This window comes from Piliocolobus tephrosceles, chromosome 15, assembly GCF_002776525.5.
Source record: "Piliocolobus tephrosceles isolate RC106 chromosome 15, ASM277652v3, whole genome shotgun sequence".
NCBI lineage: Eukaryota > Metazoa > Chordata > Mammalia > Primates > Cercopithecidae > Piliocolobus > Piliocolobus tephrosceles.
Genome location: NC_045448.1, coordinates 63,682,295 through 63,702,472, shown reverse-complemented (window position 1 = coordinate 63,702,472; position 20,178 = coordinate 63,682,295). Strand labels below are relative to the sequence as shown.

At 35.4% G+C, this 20,178-nt stretch overlaps 1 protein-coding gene across 6 annotated transcripts in view; it reads left to right on the top strand.

Annotated features, from left to right (window-relative positions):
- The window catches only part of WDPCP (WD repeat containing planar cell polarity effector), a 489,966-nt gene that overhangs the window by 432,638 nt on the left and 37,150 nt on the right, over positions 1–20,178 (top strand). For all 6 annotated transcript variants that reach the window (XR_002734119.3, XM_023224126.2, XM_023224123.2 and 3 more), the window contains one exon: positions 5,603–5,765. Coding sequence is in view for 5 of the 6 variants with exons in the window: in XM_023224126.2 (XP_023079894.1) it covers positions 5,603–5,765 (163 nt within the window). In the remaining variant the exon portion in view is untranslated. The remainder of the gene's footprint in view (positions 1–5,602; positions 5,766–20,178) is intronic.

Here is a 20,178-nt window from a genome sequence, read left to right as displayed (position 1 = left end):
CTAAATATTGTGTATACATGGACATAAAGTATGGAATAATAGACACTGGAGATTCAGTACTATAGGAGGTGGGTAAAGGATGAGAAATAAATAAATGGGTACTATGTACATTATTCAGGTGGTGGATACACTAAATAGCCAGGCTTTACCACTACATGGTACAGCCATGTAACAAAACTGCACTTCCACCCCTTAAATGCATACCAAAAGAAAGTAATAGAGGTCTTCAACAACAATTACCACCCTCCCACTGTTCTGAGGCTCCAGTGTCTATTATTCTACACTCTATTTCCATGTGTTCACAGTATTTAGCTCCTATTTATAAATGAGAACGTATGGTATTTGACTTTCTGTTTTCTCAGTTATTTCACTTAAGATAATGACCTCCCGGCCTATATAATGAACAGAACATATACAGAACACTCACCCATCAACTGCAAAAAAAAAGAACATTCTTTTCAAGTGCACATGGAACATTCTCCAAAATAGACCACATGAAAGCCACAAAACAAATCTTAACAAATTTTAAAAGACAGCAATCACAGAAAATATATTCTCTGATTACAGTGAAATGACACTAGACATCAACAACAGAAGGAAAACTGGAAAATCCACAAATACATGAAAATTAAGCAATGCACTCTTAAACAACAGGTCAAAGAAGAAATCACAAAGGAAATTAGAAAACCTCTTGAGACAAATGAAAATGAAAACACAGTGTTCCTGTGTTAGGCCATTCTTGGATTGCTATAAAGGAATACTCAAGACTGGGTAATTTTTAAAGAAAAGAAGTTTTATTGACAGTTCTGCAGGCTCTACAAGCACAGTGCTGGCATCTACTCAGCTTCTGAGGAGGCCTCAGGGAGCTTTTCCTGATGGCAGAAGGTGAAATGGGAAGAGCAAGGGAAGGCTGGAGAAGGAGAAAGAGAAGGGGGAGGTACCACACACTTTTAAATAGCCAGATCTCATGAGAACTCACTACTGCAAAGACATCACCAAGGGGATGGTGCTAAACCATTCATGAGAAATCTGCTCCCATGATCCAGTCACCTTCCATTTCACCTTCCTCCATGAGGAAAAGCACCCTGAGTCCTCCCCAGAAGCTGAGCAGATGCCAGCACCATGCATGTACAGCCTGCAGAACAATGAGTCAATTAAACCCCTTTTCTTTATAAATTACCCAGTCTCTGATATTTCTTTCTTTTTTTTTTTTTCCCCCGAGACAGGGTCTCACTCTGTCACCCAGGCTGGAGTGCAGTGGTGCAGTCTCAGCTCACTGCAACCTCTGTTTCCTTGGTCAAGCAATTCTCCAGCCTCAAATTCCTGAGTAACTGCAATAATAGGCATGAGCTACCATGCCTAGGTAATTTTTGTACTTTTTGTAGAAATGCGGTTTTGACATGTTGCTCAGGTTGTGTGGTATTTCTTTATAGTGATGCAAGAACAGCCGAATACAAGGTCCCACCTCCTACACTGGGTATTACATCTCAACATGAGATTTGGAGGGAACATTCAAGCCATATCAGTGCCCAAACTTGTGAGATGCAGTGAAAACAGTACTAATAGAGAAGTTTATGGCTATGTTTACATTAAAAAAAAGAAAGATTGAAAACTAACAATCTAACTTTGTACCTTAAGAAACTGAAAAAAGAAAAACAAACTAAACCCAAAGCTAACAGAAGAAAATAATAAAGTTTAGAGCAAAGATCAATGAAATAGAGAATACAAAAGCAATAGAAAAAAATCATCAACAAAAGTTGAGGTGACTTTTCCAAAATGTCTACAAAACTGACCAATTATTCGGTATACTAATTTAAAAAGAAGACTCAAATAACTAAAATCAAGAGTGAAAGAGGGGATATTACAGCCAGTACGACATAAAATAAAGAGGGTTGTAAGAGAATATACAAACAGTCATATGCCAACAAACTGGAAACCTTACATAAATGGACAAAATATTTTAAACACACAGCCAACCAAGATTGGATAATGAAGAATTACATAATCTGGACAGACTTACAACTATTAAAGAGATTGCATCAGTAACCAACACTCCACACAAAGAAAAGCCCAAGACCTCATGCCTTCATTAGAATATTTCAGCAAATATTTAAAGAAGAATGAACACCCATTCTCCTCAAACTCTTCAAAAAAATTAAAAGAAGGGAAAATCCCAAATTCATTATATAAGGCCAGCATTACCCTAATAATAAAGCCAGATGAAGACAAAGAAAACTACAGACTAACATTCTTGATAGATATTGGAGCAAAAGTCATTAACAAAATACTAGCCAACCAAATTCTTAGGCATAGTAAAAAGATAATATACCACGATCAAGTAAAATTTATTGATGTAAAGTAAGGATGTTTCAACATAAAAAAATCATTTTAATCACATTAACAGAATGAAAGATGAGAACTACACGATCATCTCAATTGATACACAAAAAAATAGCGTTTGACAAAATTTGATGTTCTTTCATGCTGAAAATGCTCAACAAACTAGGATGTAAGGAAACTATTAATACGGCAATATAATAAAGGCTATACATGAAAAGACCACAGCTAACATCAATCTCAATGGTGAAAAACGGAAAGCCCTTACTCTAGGATCAAGATCAAGACAAAGATGCCTGCACCCCTTCTATTTAACATAGTACTGGAATGTCCTAGTCAAAGCAATTATGCAAGTGAAATAAAAGGTACCAAAATCAGAAAGGAAGTGAAATTGTCTCTGGTTACAGATGTCTTAATCTCCTATGCAGAAAGCCCTAAAGATCCCATTTAAAAACTTTAGAATAATTTAATTCAGCAAAGTTGCAAGATACAAGTCAACATACAAAAATCCGTTGCATTTCTATACACTAAAAACGAGCAATTGCAAAGGACAGTAAGAAAACAATTTCATTTACAATAGCATCAAAAAGAATAAAATACTTTGGAATAAACCTAACCAAGGAGGTAAAATACTTAAAACGAGAAAACACTGCTGATAGGTATTAAAGACACAAATAAATTGAAAGACATCCAATATTCATGTATTGGAAGACTTATGTTGTTAAAATGTCAGTATTGCCCAAGGTAATCTACCAATTCAGTGCAATCCCTATCAAAATCCCAATGGCATCTTTGGAAATATAGAAAAATCCATTTAGAAATTCATATGGAATCACAAGGGATGCTGAATAGCCAGAACAATCTTGAAAAAGGAAAAAGAGGTCTTTCTGATTTCAAAACATACTACAAGGCTACAGTAATCTAAACATTAGGACTGGCATAAACGCAGACATACAGACCAACAAAAATGAACAGAATTGAGAGCCCAGATATAAACCATTAACCATATGGTCAAACAGTTTTTGACAGATGTCAACACCATTCAATGCAACAGGAACTATCTCTTCAACAAACGTTGCTGGGAAACTGAATATCCCCATGCAAAAGAGCAAGTGGGACCCTTTTGTTACACCAGAAACAGAAATTAACTCAAAATGAATTAAAGACCTAACCATAGGAAACAAAAGTATAAAACTACTAGAAGAAAACATTAGAGAAAAGCTTCATGATATTGGATATGACATGATTTCTTGTGTATGACACCAAAAGCAAAAGCAACAAAAGCAAAATAGACAAATGGGACTACAAATGGGGTTTAATCCAACTCAAAAACTTTTATGCATTAAAGGACACATTAAAGTACCAATAAAGTGAACGGACAGCCTAAGGAATGGGAGAAGATATTTGCAAATCTGACAAATCATTAATATCTAGACTACATAAAAGCTCCTACAACTTAAGAACAAAAACAACCTAATTAAAAATGGGCAAGGGGGCTGGGTGCCATGGCTCATGCCTGTAATCCTAGCACTTTGAGAGGCAGGATTATAGGCATGAGCCACCACAGGAAGCAGGAAGATTGCCTGAGCCCAGGAGTTCAAGACCAGCCTAGGCAACCTAGTGAAAGCCCCTCTCTACAATAATGTTTTTTTAAAATGAGTCATGCATTGTGGCACACACCTGTAGTTCCAGCTACTCAAAGGGCTGAGGTGGGAGGATCACTTGAGCCCGAGAGGTCAAGACTTTAGTGAGCCATGATTGTGATACTGCACTCCAGCCTGGGCAACAGAGTGAGACTCTGTCTCAAAGGAAAAAAGGACAAGTGACTTGAATCTACATTTCTTCAATGAAGGTATACAAATGACCAACAAGCATATAAAAAGATGCTCAGTATCACTTATTAGAGAAATGCAAATCAAAACCATAAGGTAGCACGTCACAATCATTAGGATGACTAGTTTAAAAAAAAAAAAAAAACAGAAAATAACAAGTTTGTCAAGGATTTGGAGAAATTTGAATCTTTGTGCACTGTTGGTAGGATTGTAAAATGGTGAACCACAATGAAAACAGTATGGTGTTTCCTCAAAAATTTAAAAATAGATTCACTGTATGATATGGCAATCCTCCTTCTGAGTATATGTCCAAAAGCACTGATAGCAGGGTTTTGGAGATATCTGCACATCCATGTTCATAGCAGCATTATTCACAATAGCCAGGAGGTGGAAGCAACCCAAATGTCAATAAATAGAAAATGGAAAAACAACGCATGGTATATACATACAATAGCTTACTACTCAGTCTTAAAAAGGAAGAAATCTTGTCACATACTACAACACGCATAAACCTTAAGGACATTATGCTAAGTGAAATAAGCCAGTGACAAAAACACAAATACTGTATGATACCACTTTTACAAGATCTAAAGTTATCAAATTCATATAAACAGAAAATAAAATGTTGGTTATCAAACTGGGAGAGGGGCAAGTGGGGAATTGTACAATGGGTGCAGTTTCAGTTTTACAAGACAAAAAAGTTCTGGAGATTTGCTTCACAACAATGTGAATATACTTAACACTATTGAACTGTATGCTTTAAAATGTTTAAGATGGTAAAAATTACGTTTTGCCATACATGGTGGTCCTAAGAGGTTTTTGTTTTGTTTTGTTTTGTTTTTTTGGTTTTTAATAAGGTTTATGTTTCTTACAAAAAATATATTTTTCACAGCTTCGTTATGTTGCAAACAATATTTTTAAACAATGCCCTGTCAAAGTTGCCAATATCTCTCTATACACCTCTGTACAGCTCTAAGATATGGGGGTATATATCTCCATATAACGTTTAAAATGCTAATTGAAAGCAAATATTAGGTAAGATATTTTCCTTTTCTTTTCAAATTATGTGCTATACGTGAAAGAGTAAAATCACTTCTTGCAATATTCCAAGATAAAATATTCCACTAATTGGCTAACAAAAACAAAAAATATATAAATAATATGCTGGTTAAAAACACTATATATAAGAAAGATATAAATGAATTTTTAAAAATCAGTATTTGAAAACATTCACTATTCTGTTATCAAACTGCCGAAGTAAGTATAAGAATGACAGAAGCCATAGGGAACTAGGACAACAAGATTTTCAAATTGACAAAATAAAGAAAAAAGTTCCACTGGGATACGTGAAAGTTGTTCTGTAATCTTACTTACGAGGGAGTTAGCAGAAATTGTACTTAGTATTTCACTCATATATTAATCATTTTTAACAGAATTCCTGGGGCCCTTGGACGGAGGGGATATGCTAAATGAAGCTTTTATTGGCCTGTCTTTAGCACCTCAAGGGGAAGACTCATTTCCAGATAACCGCCCTCCCTCTGGCCCAACCCACAGACACATTGTACAACAAAGAATACTGAATGGCTCTTCTAACAGGTAAGAAATGTTGACTGACGAAATTGCTCCATAAAGTATTTAGTATTACCTGTTCAAATGCGAACTAATAGCAAAGCAAGAATATTTCAAAATGTCAAGGAGAAAAATTTGCATTTCTCATGGCTCAGACTTTGCAGGAGTTTGGTTATTCAGAGCAGGCATAATGAATGGCAGAAGTGAATGTAAAAATAATATTGCTACAATAAATGTTATTCTAGGCCAAAATGAAATTACTATAACATATTGTCTGCATTCTGCTGTTAAATTCTAGGATTGTTGGACTGCCTTTAATTAATATTAACTTTTAGAATATGTAGTTTGAATTATAATTTATATAATATTTCTTTAATGCAAGTTTACCATTAGTTTTTGAAATCTGATAAATGATAGTTTAAATATCTGATATCTGTCTAGTTTGCTACATGGGGTTATTGAGAAGATAAAGCATATGAAATTTTAAAAAAGTAATAATGTTATTTACAGTGATAATGATAATATTAATTATGATGATAAAGATTCTCTCAAGCAAGGGTCAGCAAGCTTTTTGTGTAAAGGGCCAGACAGCAAATATTTTAGGCTTTGCAGGTCACACAAACTTTTGCAACTACTCAATCCTGCTGTTACAGTAAAGAAGTGGCTACAGACAATATATAAATGAATCAGAATGGGGGTGTTACAATAAAACGTTATTTATAAAAATAGGCAGTGGGTCAGATTTGGTCCCTGGTTTATGCATAACATTCTGCTTTTGAGGATCCTATTTTCAGTAATTGTAAAGAGGCCAAATTTAAAAAAAAAAGTATATATCAATTATATTTACCCACCTACAATACCCTCAAGAAAAATGCCTCAAACTATACACATTAATAGCAAATAAAGAGGGGGAGGATTTCCAAGTATGAAAGAGTTTATTTGGATATCGGCAAATCCTCTCCCCAATAAACTAATATAAAACTAGACAAAAACCATCATTTCTGGGCGTTGGAAATCAAACAAAGGCAAACAACAAATTGAGAAGCATTTATTGATGAAAAATTGCTGAACTTCTAGTAATCAAGTAGAAGTCTTTTATTTTCTTGCCTGAAGCTGCTTCCATCATCCTGCCCGACCCCAGACTAGTTCTACCAGGGTAGGGCTGGCTTTAAAAACCAACAGCTGACTTGATTTGGAGCTGAGGGTGGAAAAACTCTACCTAGCAGCATTGTCTAATAAAAGTAGCAAACTATTGTCAGTAAAAGTGACAAACTTGATAGCAAATGCCAGTTCTGCTCGTCTGATTAGGGCAAGTGACTGAATGGCAAACTAGCCAAAAATTCAACAGGGAGATCCTGGAAATGAGAAAACCAGAGACCAAAGAGGTGCTAATTAAACTCTCCACCAATTTTTTTTTTTTTTTTTTGAGACAGAGTTTCGCTCTAGTTGCCCAGGCTGGAGTGCAATGGCACGACCTCAGCTCACTGCAACCCCCCACCTCCCTGGTTCACACAACTCTCTTGCTTCACCCTCCATAGTAGCTGGGATTACAGGTGCCCACCACTGTGCCCTGCTAATTTATTTATTTATTTGTATTTTTAGTAGAGACAGGGTTTCACCATGTTGGCCAGACTGGTCTCAAACTCCTGACCTCAGGTGATCCACCCGCCTCGGCCTCCCAAAGTGCTAGGATTACAGGCACAAGCCACCACGCCCAGCCCACAAATTCTTGATGGGATTGTATGACCTCTCATTTTTTGGCTTTCTCTTGTCTGGTATTTTCCACCTTATGCTTCTTCCTTCCTTCACACCCAATGCCAAAAGTGCCCCTCTCTTTCTGCCTTTTCCCTGAGAAGCTATCCTTTTTGAAAACTGCCTCTTCAGATTGCATGGTACTTTATAGCGTCTTCCTTGTAGTCCATGCTCCAATGTACCAGAATATCAGGCGCTAGGGAGATCATGCATTAGCATTTGGTGTTTTTTTCCATTTTATTTACAATTATTTTGAAGTTTGAACATTCTCTGTCTTCAAGTTATGCTAAGAACATGATTGTCATGTAGTTTCATTTTTCCTTGTATAATGTTCTGTATTGTTTATAAAAGAAGTATTGGGAGATAGAACATAGGTGACTGCTATTATCTTCAGCTACCTAGAAGTCCTACCTCTTTATTTATTTATTTTTTTTATTTTGGGGGCAGGGTCTCACTCTGTCACCCAAGCTGGAGTGCAGTGGTGCGATCATGGCTTACTGCAGCCTCGACCTCCCAAGCTCAGGTGATTCTCCCACCTCAGTGTCCCGAGCAACTGCAACTACAGGCACGTGCCACCATGCCGGGCTAATTTTTGTATTTTTTGTAGAAACAAGGTTTCACCATGTTGCCCAGGCAGGTCTCAGACTCCTGGGCTCAAGTGATCCTTTTGCCTCGGCCTTTCAAAGTGCTGGGATTACAGGCGTGAGCCACCACGTCTGGATACTTCTTTAAAAACAATTTTACTGAGATATAACTTACATATATCATAAAATTCACCCATTGTAAGTATACAAGACAATGATATTTGGTAAATTTATAAAGCTGTATGACCACCACCACAGTTTAGGTTTAGAGCATTTCCATCACCCCCAAATAGTTCCGTTATACCTAATTTCCACTCTCCTAACCCAGCCTGAGGCAAACATTGCTCTGCTTTCTGTCTCTAGAGAAATTTTATATAAATGAAATCATATAATCTGGACATTTCATATACATAAAGTCATACAATATATTGTCTTTTGTATCTGGCGTCTTTCACTTAGCATTATGTTACTGAGGCTCATGTTGTAATATATAGTTTATTCCTTCTTAATTGCTGAATAGTATTCTATTACATGGATGTGCCACATTTTGCTTATTCACTCACCAGCTGATGGATATCTGGGTTATTTCCATTTTGGGGTTATTATGAATAATGTTGCTGTAAACATTCACATTGAAGTTTCTAAGTGGACATATATTTTCATTTCCCTTGGGCAGGTATCTAGGAATTGAATTGCTGGGTCTTAGTTTGTATTTAATTTGCTAGTTTTAAGAAACTGCCAAATTGTTTTCCAAAATGCCTGTAACATTTTACATACTCACCAGCAATATATAAGGGTTCCAGTTTCTCAGTATCCTCACCAACATTTAATATTGTCGATCTTGTTTTATTATAACTATTCTGGTAGGTGAAGAATGATATCTAATTGTAGCTTTAATTTGCATTTCCCTAACAACTAATGATGTTGAACATTTCTTATTTGCTCATTAGCATTCTTTATTGTAATAACTATTCAAATTTGTTGTCCATTCTTTAGTTGTCTTGTTATTGAATTGTAAGATACTTTTATATATTCTGAATACAGGTTCCTTATTAAATACCTGATATGCAAGTATTTTCTCCCTGTCTGTGGCTTGCCTTTTCATTTTCCAGTAGTGTCTTTTGAAGTGCAAACGTTCCCAAATGTTGGTGAAGTCCAGGAGAGCAATTTTTTCTTTTTTTGATTGTCTTTTATGTGTTGTACTTAAATTTCTTTCTAATCTGAGAATGAGGATATTTTCTCATGTTTTCTTCTAGAGGTTTTATAGCTTCCGCTCTTAAATTTAAGTCCATTTCGAGTTAATTTTTATGTAGGATGTGAATAAGGGTCTAAGTTCATTATTTAGAACATAGAAATACACATTTTCCCAGTACTTTTTTTGAGGGGAAAAAACTCATTTTACCCACTGAATTGCCTTTGCCCCTTCATCAAAAATCAACTGACTATAGGTGTTAAGTGTTTATTTCTGGATTTGTCATTCTGCTCCATTCATCTATGTCTATTCATACAGTAACAAGTGCCTAGACTTTGCTCTACTGAGGACCCTACTGAACTAGGATCTCACAAAACATAGCTAATACCACAAAAATAAACAAGAAAAAGATGAACAGTTTCATACAAATTTACGTCAAAGTAACAGAAAATGAAAACTACACACATCAATTAAGGAAAATTATCTTCCCCCAAAACAATCATGATGTCAAAGAAAACTGTACAACAACACACCAGGCAGAATTAGATACACTGGAATAAGCAACTGGGTATATTGAAACCCACTCTGAATTATAAAAACAAAATGAGGCCAGGCATGGTGGTTCACGCCTGTAATTCCAGCACTTTGGGAGGCTGAGGCGGATCACCTGAGGTCAGGAGTTCAAGACTAGCCTGGCCAACATGGTGAAACCCCATCTCTACTAAAAATACAAAAATTAGCCTGGCGTGATGGCACATGTCTGTAGTCCCAGCTCCTTGGGAGGCTGAGGCAGGGGAATCGCTTGAACCCGGGCGGAAGAGGTTGCAGTGAACTGAGGTCGCATCATTGCACTCCAGCCTGGGTGACAGAGTGAGACTCCGTCTCAAAAAAAAAAAAAAAAAAGAAAAGAAAAAGAAGAAAAAAAGAAAAAGGCAAAAATGAAAAATAGAAATGGACAGGAGAGAAGGAGGGAGGGATAGAAAAAGACACCAAGAAAACTGGCCGGTGTGGTGGCTTGCACCTGTAATCCCAACACTTTGGGAGGCCAAGGTCGGGGGATCCCTTGAGCCCAAGGGCTCAAGACCAGCCTGGGCAACATAGCGAGACCTCATCTCTATTAAAAAAAGAAAAAAAAAATTAGCCTGGCATGGTGGTCCATGCCTGCAGTCCCAGCTACTTGGGAGACTGAGGTGGGAGGACTGCTTGGGGCCCTGAACATTAAGGCTTCAATGAGTCCTGATTATGCCAGTGCACTCCAGCCTGGGTTGCAGAGTGATATCCTGTCTCAAACAAAAACCAAAACAAAAAAGTCCACTGAAACAAATAAATGAAAAAAAAAAAAAGCATAATATTATCCAAAAATGAAAAATAAGTTACAGGGTACCCAAATGAGAATAAACTCATTATAAAACTTAATTAAAAACATTGAAAATGTCATAAAACAAAAGAAAATGAGAAGTAAAAAGACAAAGTAATGGAATGGGAGATAAGACAAAGAAGCAACAGCACTTGTTAAATTGGATTCCATGAAAACGAAAAAATAAAACAATGTAACAGAATACTCGATACTAAAAATCCAAGAGAATGTTGCAAAATGTATTCATGTACTTTTGCTTATGTAAGTTATTTGATCTTTTTACCAGAAGGTCCTAAACATTTAATCATTGAAATATAAGAGTATAGCTAGGATATTTCTTGGAGCTGATGGTTCTAATTTTTCTCAGACACCCAAAGTGCACTTTCAGGAAAAAAGTATTGAACTTTTCAAACAAGTATCAAACTTTTCAAAAAAATAAAATATAAGGCAAGGCAAAAGCAGAACTACAGTTTTCAAAAACTCAGTGACTAAAAGTGTGAACCAAGGATAGTATAGTCATCCATGATCTCCTTCAAGTATGAACGCTAAAAGAAACAGTTTTCAATATAGGGAATTCTGTACCCAGGAACCTTTCTTGAGGAATACTAGAGGAAGAGTTTCATCTAACCATAAGATAAGTAAGAAAGTGTCAGTACAAGGACTGACTGTATTTTAATAAATATAAATGTAGACAGAAGATAAAAGGGGTGGAAGACCCATATACAAATACTGTATGTTGTGATTAAGTAGAAGTAATACAGCTTTAGAAAATGGGAGTGGAACAGTGAGTGAAAGAGTAAGATAGAATAAGCTCACTGATTGTTGTGTAGCCAATAGGTGGGAGTTAAAAGATACAATAAAAACTCATATGCCACATAATAAAAGTTAACTAAGAAAAGAAGAGACTAAGGGCATTAGAAAAGATATAAGTACAAAGGTAACCTCTAAAACAAAACCACAAACTTTACTACCTACCATTTACTTTTATTTATATTTTTTAAGAGATGGAGTCTCACTGTATTGCCCAGGCTAGAGTACAATGGTTATTCACAGACACAATCCCACTACTGATTGACCCACTCTGTTTCCAGCCTGGCCCAGTTGACCCCCCCTTAGGCAACCTGGTGGTCCTCAGCTCCCAGGAGGTCACCATGTTGATGCCAAACTTAGTGTGGCACCCAATGGGCATTCTGCAGCCCAGAACTCCTGGGCTTAAGTGATAAATAAGTGAGAAGAAAGGAAACACACACGTCAGAAAGAAACATAGCAAATATATCAAAATTCACAAAATTATAAAATATTATTAAAAGAGTTGAAACCTAGCATATCAGTCATATCAATTAATGTAAATGGACTCACCTCACCTATTAAAAAAGAAAGATTTTCAATGTGCTCATAAAGCAAGATCCAGCTATGTACTGCAAGAAAGACATACATCTAAATAAAATGATTCAGAAAGGGTAAAAATAAAGGAATGGGAAAAGATATTCAGGCAAATGAAAATAATAAACCAATAGTAACCATACCAATTACAGAATTCAAGCCCAAAAGCATAAAATCCAACAAAGAAATTAATGCAAATTTTACAAAGATAAAACACTTAAGAATATTTGTACAACAAATAATATAGAAGCCACCTTTATAAAGGAAAATCTATAAAAGATGCAAGGAGATATAGAGAGATATGAATAATAGGAGATTTTAACTTACTTTTTTTTTGGCAGGGTCTCACTCTTGCCCAGCCTCAAGTGCAGTGGCATGATCATGGCTCACCACAGTCTTGACCTCCTGGGCTCAGGTGATCCATCTCAGCCTCCTGGGTGGCTGGGACTACAGGCATGTGTTACCACATGCAGCTAATTTTTTGTATTTTTTGCAGAGATGGGGTTTTGCCATGTTGCCGAGGCTAGTCTTGAACTTCTGGGTTCAAGTGATCCACCTGCCTTGGCCTCCCAAAGTGCTGGGATTATAGGCGTGAGCCACCACACCCAGCCTAACTCACTATGCTTACTACAGAATAGATCAAGTAGGCAAAAAGTAACAAGAAATAATACCTAAACATAATAATGTAGATATTATGAATATTCATCAAATTCTATTCCTTGATAAGAGAATAAGTTTTCTTCCTAAGAATTCATGGACTATTTACAAAAAAAGTATGTTACTTGCCAAAATATATCATTAATTTCACTAAATATTACAAACACTCTCCATCCACAATGTAACAAAACCAGCAATGTTTAACAAGAACCAACATGCCCTTCCTTGTAGAAATTTTAAGACTTTTTATTAAACAACTTTTGGATGAAAGAAGAAATACAACATGAAATTTCTAAGAAGTAATTATAATAAAACACTACATATCAGAATATATGGGATGTATTTAAATAATAATCAGAGGAAAATTGATACCACTAAGCACTTTTACAAGGAAAAAAAAATATAAAAAGAGAACAATTCTAACTCAAAAGCTTTAAAAAATAACAAGAAACTAAACCAAAATAAAGCACAAGGAAAGAAATAATAAAGATAAAACCAGAAATTAATGAGGCAGAGAAGGGATTGGCAAACTTTTTTCCTAAATGGCTTCAGTGTAAATATTTTAGGCTGATGGACCATATGTTCTCTGCTGCAACTATTTAACTCTGTTGTAGCACAAAAACAGTCATAGACAATACATAAATGAATGGATGTGGCTGTGGTCCAATAAAACTTTATTTACATGGAACTGGAAAACATTATGTTAAGTGAAATAAGCCAGGCACAAAATGACAAACTTCACATGTTCTCACTCATCTGTGGGAAGCTAAAAATTAAAACACTTGAACTCATAGAGATAGTGAATATAATAGTGGTTACCAGAGGCTGTGAAAGGTAATTGATGGTGGCGGGGATGGTTAATGGGTACAAAAATGCAGTCAGATAGAATGAGTGAGATCTAGTATTTGATAGCACAACAGGGTAATTACAGTCAACAGTAATTTATTGTATATTTTAATAAAAATAAATGAGTATAACTGGAATGTTTGTAACACAAGGAAATGATAAATGCTTTAGGTGATGGATACCTCATTTGCCCTGATGTGCTTATTACACACATTGTATACCTATATCAAAATATCTCATGTACAGCCAGGCATGGTGGCTAATGCCTGTAATCCCAGCATTTAGGGAGACTGAGGAAGGTGGATCACTTGAGGCCAGGAGTTCGAGACCAGTTCGGCAAACACGGCAAAACCCTATCTCTACTAAAAATGCAAAAAATTTAGCCAGTCGTGGTGACACACACCTCAGGAAGGCTGAGACATGACACACTGAAACCCGGGAGGCAGAAGTTTCAGTGAGCTGATTGCGCCCCTGCACTCCAGCCTGGGTGACAAAGCAAGACGCTGTCTCAAAATTTCATGTACCCCGTAAATGTATACACCTACTATGTATCCATCAAATTAAAAATTAGCCAGGCGCGGTGGCTCATTCCTGTAATCCCAGCACTTTGGGAGGCTGAGGCAGGCAAATCACGAGGTCAGGGTCAAGTTTGAGACCAGCCTGGCCAACGTGGTGAAACCCCGTCTCTACTAAAAATACAAAAATTAGCTGGGGGTGGTGGCACACACCTGTCATCCCAGCTACTTTGGGAGGCTGAGGCAGGAAAATTGCTTGGACCCAAGAGGCAGAGGTTGCACTGAGCCTAGACTGCTCCATTGTACTCCAGCCTGGGCGACAGAGCAACACTCTGTCTCAAAATAAAAAAGTTAAAATTAAAATAAAAAAAAAAATTTCCAAAGCAAAACAAAAAACTTTATTTACAGAAACAGGCAACCAGTCCATAAGCCATAGATTACCGACACCTCAGGTAGAAGACAAAAAACAAAACAAACAAAAAACCGTAGATGTAATTAAGATATCAAATCCAAATGTTTTTGAAACAACAAAATAGACCAGCTTGATCAAAAAAAGAGAGAGAAAACCCAAACATACAAAATAAGAAATGGCAGAAGGAAGGAGGGAGAAATTAACTATTTAAACAAGACAGGGTTTTTTCTTTTTAATCATAACAGACTACTTTGCAAATTTCTGTGCAAATGAATTTGAAAACTTAGAAAACAATAGATAATATACCAGTTAAATACAGATTGCCAAAAGTGTCCGCCATTGAATTTAGAAATCTGAAGCACACCAGTTTTCATAAAAGAAATAGACAAGGTTATTAAGAAATTACCCTGTAAAAGAGCAAAAGGCCCAGATGACCGGCTAGAATTCTACCAAACCTTCAAAGATCAGATATTCCCAATGCTGTATAAATTATTCCAAAGCACTGAAAAGAAAGAAAAAACTTTTCCACAGAAAAATGACAAGCCAATATCATCCATGTAAAAAATATTAAGTAAAATATTAGTGAAAAAAATCCAACACTTGGATCCACCCCGAAAATACAAGGTTGTTTTAGTGTTAGCAAATCCCTGAAATATCATATACCATATAAATAGATCTAAGGTTGATAAAAATCATACAATTATTTATATAGATGTTGAAAAAGCCTTTGACAAAATTCAGCTCCCATTCCTGACTAAAACACAACAGGAATTGAGGGACACTTACTTTACATAAGAAAAACAATATTTTTTTAAATTCTCTTTTAAAGTTTCTCACTTTGTCTCTTACATACTGTCACATATCTTAAAAGATTCAAAAGTGATTATTTTTAAATTCATTGTTCCTATCTCTGCCTTTTAATTGGAGGATTTAATCCATTTATTATTAATGTAATTACTAATAAGTCAGCATTCACATCAGTCATTTTGCTGTCATTTTCTACATCTCTTGTAGCTTTTTATTCCTTTATTCCTCACTTACTGCCTTCTCTTGTGTTAAGTAGGTATTTTAATATCCTTGTAGTTTCTTTGGAGGCTTTTTCTTTGTGGTTTACCTGATGATTATAAATCTTAATTTATAACCATTTAGTTTGTTTTAATATAAATTTAACAACAATAGTATACAAAACCTTTGCTCCTGTATTGCTCCATTCCTCTCTCTAGATCCTTTGTTATAAATTATATCTTTATACATACACATTTGTGTGTAACAAATTAAAACCTTAAACATTATATTGGTCTGACCTCGCATTCTTATAAAGAAATACCTGAGACTGGGTAATTTATAAAGAAAAGAGGTTTAATTGGCTCACTGTTCCTCAGACTGTACAGGAGGCATGATACTAGCATCTATTCGGTTTCTGGGGAGGCCTCAGGAAACTTACAATCATGGCAGAAGGCAAAGGGGGAGCCAGTACTTCACATGGTCAGAGCAGGAGGAATAGAGGGGTTTGGGAGGAGGTGCCACACACTTGTAAACCACCACATCTCATGAGAACTTACTTGCTATCACAAGAACAGCACCAAGGGGACAGTGCTAGGTCATTCATGAGAAACCACTCCTACGATCCAGTCACCTCCCACCAGGTCCCACCTCCAACTCTGGGGATTACAATTTGACATATGTCAAATTTGATTTGGTGAGGACACAGATCTAAACCATGTCAGACAGTGTATAAACAAAATGGATGTTCCTAGGACTAAATTAAAAATAATTAGATTAGGTACAGCCCTAAACTAGTTCTTACATTTCAAATAAGTCAACTTCTCTGGTTGCCTCAATTTTCTCATTTGTATTACATTATCCTTTCCAAGGTCTAAAGTTATTTATTATAGAACAAATAAACCTTGTATTGTAGTAAATATATCTACTTTGATATTTACAGTTAGAAATTAACTACAATATTGGTTGGTTTCCTGCTATTATAATGAACCAGTATTGAATTCATACATAAGAAACTCCAAATGAAATACTATCTTGTTAAAAGTTGTTAAATTTTGGCGTGATTTTATTTGATTCATGTCTAAGCAGTTTTCCTTTAAGTTGGAACAAACCAAAAATACTCATCTATTCAGAATCCTGGTGTGTGCCTATAAACAATATAATGGATGAAAATTTTCAGTGTTTACAAAACAAAGAAATTGTCAACAGAATGCCTGGCAGTAGATTTACCAGAAAAAAAAAAAAAAATTACAGCCTATAATTCATGAAGATTGGCTCAAAACAAACTGTCCCTGCCAACAGTAAATCTGACAATTATTCTGTTGTCTAATTTGGCTCAGCCTAAGTTGACCTTGTTTATTCATCTCAGTCTTTTAATTCTTGTTAACTTGGCATGAGAGAAGAACATATGGCGTATGTCTAGGAAGTCCATTTCTGTATCTTAAACTGAAATAAATGTAGAATATACTAAGCATTTCCAGTGTGTTGAGCTCTTAAGGTAGCTTTAATGTATATTACATAAAACTGTAAGTTCATATTGTGCCCATGAGGTGTTTTATGTTTGCTGCCTATAAAACCAGAAACTCACTAGAGATATCCTTTTCTAAGCCTTGGTATATGATTAAATGTGTCTAATTTTAAACATCTTTTCAAAGAAGATAATCTTAAGCTCTTTTAAAACATAAAAATGAAAGGGTATAATCAATTTGGCCATCTAAAGATGTTTACACGTTTTCAATGACTCTATAGCTATCTTTAAGAAAACTGATAATGTGAGAAAGACAATGGGAGTTGAAGAACAAAAAGATTTCCATTTTCTCTCCAGCTTAATCTGGCCTATTTTCTTAGTTTCTTTTTCTGATCCACTAAAGCTTATTGAGAAGGAGAAGTTATATTTTATTGTGGCTTTAATATGTCTCAAGAAAAGCTGGAAGGAAATGAGTTGCTTTATAGATGTACAGCTCTTTTATGGAACTGCAGTTAGTTCTCCAGCACCAGAACTAGACAAATGAAAACCTTAGAAAATCTAAAGCACCAAATTTTATGTATTTTAAGAAGTGTTTTCACTTGGAATGTTTCATTTTATTTTTAGTAACTAAGTCAAATGAGGTATAATTTCATGTATAAAGCCTTATCTATATTACAAGTTTTGAAATCCTTAACCTTTTTTAGTGGACTTCATGTGACATTTACTATTTGCATAGTACTTTTATCCCACAAAGCTCAGAGCATTCAAACTTCATAAGTTGCATTCAAAGATAAAACTTTTTAGCTATAGGGGTTCGTATTTACCCAAATATTCATTATCTGAGACCCTGTAGTTACGAGTTTACATAAAACAATAGTCCTTATAACATGAAATTTTTAATAATAAGTTAACTACTTGTAAACTCAGTCCTCTCCCCATTCAAATATCCCTCCCCAGTGAAGACTAGCATTTATCTCCACCTATGAAATATTAGTTGATCAGTATTTTCACTGACTGTCAGCTCTTTAAATACCCAACACAGCAATACAAACATATTTTAAAACTACTAAAATTCTTGCAAAAACAATATTTCATGAAGTCAATGAAAGAGATGTTAAGAGAAATGTTCAGATCTCATGTAAAACTATTGGTAAATCAGGAAAAGGCACTGAGACCAATTAACTTAAAAAGAGAAATTCAACAATAATAATAAAACTGCAGATGAATTTATCAAAGTATTAACAGAATCCCTCATAAAAATTAAGTCCTCAAATATTTTTTGAAAAAAAAATGGCCCTCTTTCTGAACTTGTGTATGCTGTGCAAGCTGAATATGAAGTCAAACATGCCATATCATACTGTAAGACAATTTGGTCTGAAAAAGTAGAACCATTCCCCACTCTCCAAATCAAACTGACTCTTTGTTCCATCTAAGAATTTATGCACAGATGGCTGGGCACAGCAGCTCATGCCTATAATCCCAGCATTTTGGGAGGCTGAGGCAGGCAGATCACTTGAGGTCAGGAGTTCAAGACCAGCCTGGCCAACATGGTGAAACCCCATCTCTACTAAAAATAAAAATACAAAAATTATCTGAGTGTGGTGGCACACGCCTGTAGTCCCAGCTACTCAGGAGGCTGAGGCAGGAGAACCGCTTGAACACAGGAGGTGGAGGTTGCAGTGAATCAAGATCATGCCATTGCACTCCAGCCTGGGCAACAGTGCAAGACTCCACGTCCAAAAAAAAAAGAAAAAAAAATGAATTTATGAACAGTTGAAATTGTAACATAATATTTTATTAATACAAGATAAAATAAGCTTATCTATATATTTTTACCTCTTATTTTTAGTCAAATTACATTGTCACCATTTACTATGATTTTCAACCCCATTTTAAATTGATTCACTTTAAGGGACTTTTTTTTATTTTACTTTCTGAAAGCAGCCTCAGATATGGACCTCCTGCAGCTTTGTTAGTGAATAATGAAATATTGAAATATGTGTTTCAGAATCATGAAATACTGCTATTGCAGAACAGCCAGAAATGTCTATCTGCTTTTACTATTTTTCACTATTCCTTTGAGTCTATTATCTCTGTGCCATATTCTTTGAATCTAGGTTCATATACCTTTCTGTGTCAAGGAGGAGTTACAAAAAGGTTAAGAAATTAAAACTTTCAGAGAGGGAATTATGGAAAGTGAAAAGCAACATAAGGAATATGGTGTCGCGTATATATACATGCAAAAATTATAAGTAAATAATAGATGCTTTTGTCTTGCTGTTTCATGCACAACTGAAAATAGAGCTAGACAAGGGTACTGAACTGCCTTCCGCAGATATGACAGAGCCCCAGAAAATTCCTTAAGTATGCCCTGACACACTTTCACACCATCATGTAATACTTTCCTTACAGACCATATCTATTAACTATGGTTCAAGGTACATCAAGCTTTGTATGCTTCCTCCCAGAGATACACTGCATATCTGGAACAAGGAAGAAGAGAACATGTCATCTGCAAATCCCCTATATTTATACATTTTTATTATTTTGTTTTCTTACTGATGGTTCTATAAGCAAATTTGGGGAAATTGTTGCTTTGTGTCCCAAGTAATATATAGTAGATGGTGCTGTAGGCTTCTTATTACATCACAACATGAGGTATATAATGTCTTTTAGGGAAACAAAGACTGATTAATGGAATTCTCCATTATAAACTTCCCCATCAACCTTTCACCTGATGTTTTTGAAATCACTGATAAACATTGCCTAGATTATTTTATTAGGGGTTGTGAAATGATGATTTTCTAATTTTGTAACTCCTTCTGCATTTGTAAGTTTGAGTACTTCTCTACATAACAAAAGTTTCCTTATCGACGATTCAATTACCTCGAAAGGCAGAGTAAATGCTTGATAACCTCCCTAGATTTATCAGTTTTTAGGATAATAAATTAACCCAGTAACCCCCAGTAGTGGCCACTATTTTGGGTAGTAGGGGAGGGGAGGTTCATATGGATTTTGAAATATCATTTGATGTGTTTTAATCAATTGTGGTTAATATTCTTTTTGATGGTCAAATTTGTAAATCAGCATCAATCTTTCAGAAACTAATTTTAGCAATATATATAACAAAAGCCTAAAAATGCTATAACTTTAAATTTCATTTTTGTAATATAAACATAAAAATGTTAATCGCATTGTTATTATATGAGTGAATGACCTAAAAATATATATGGCGAATTAATGACTAAATTACAGTATATCTAAATAACAGA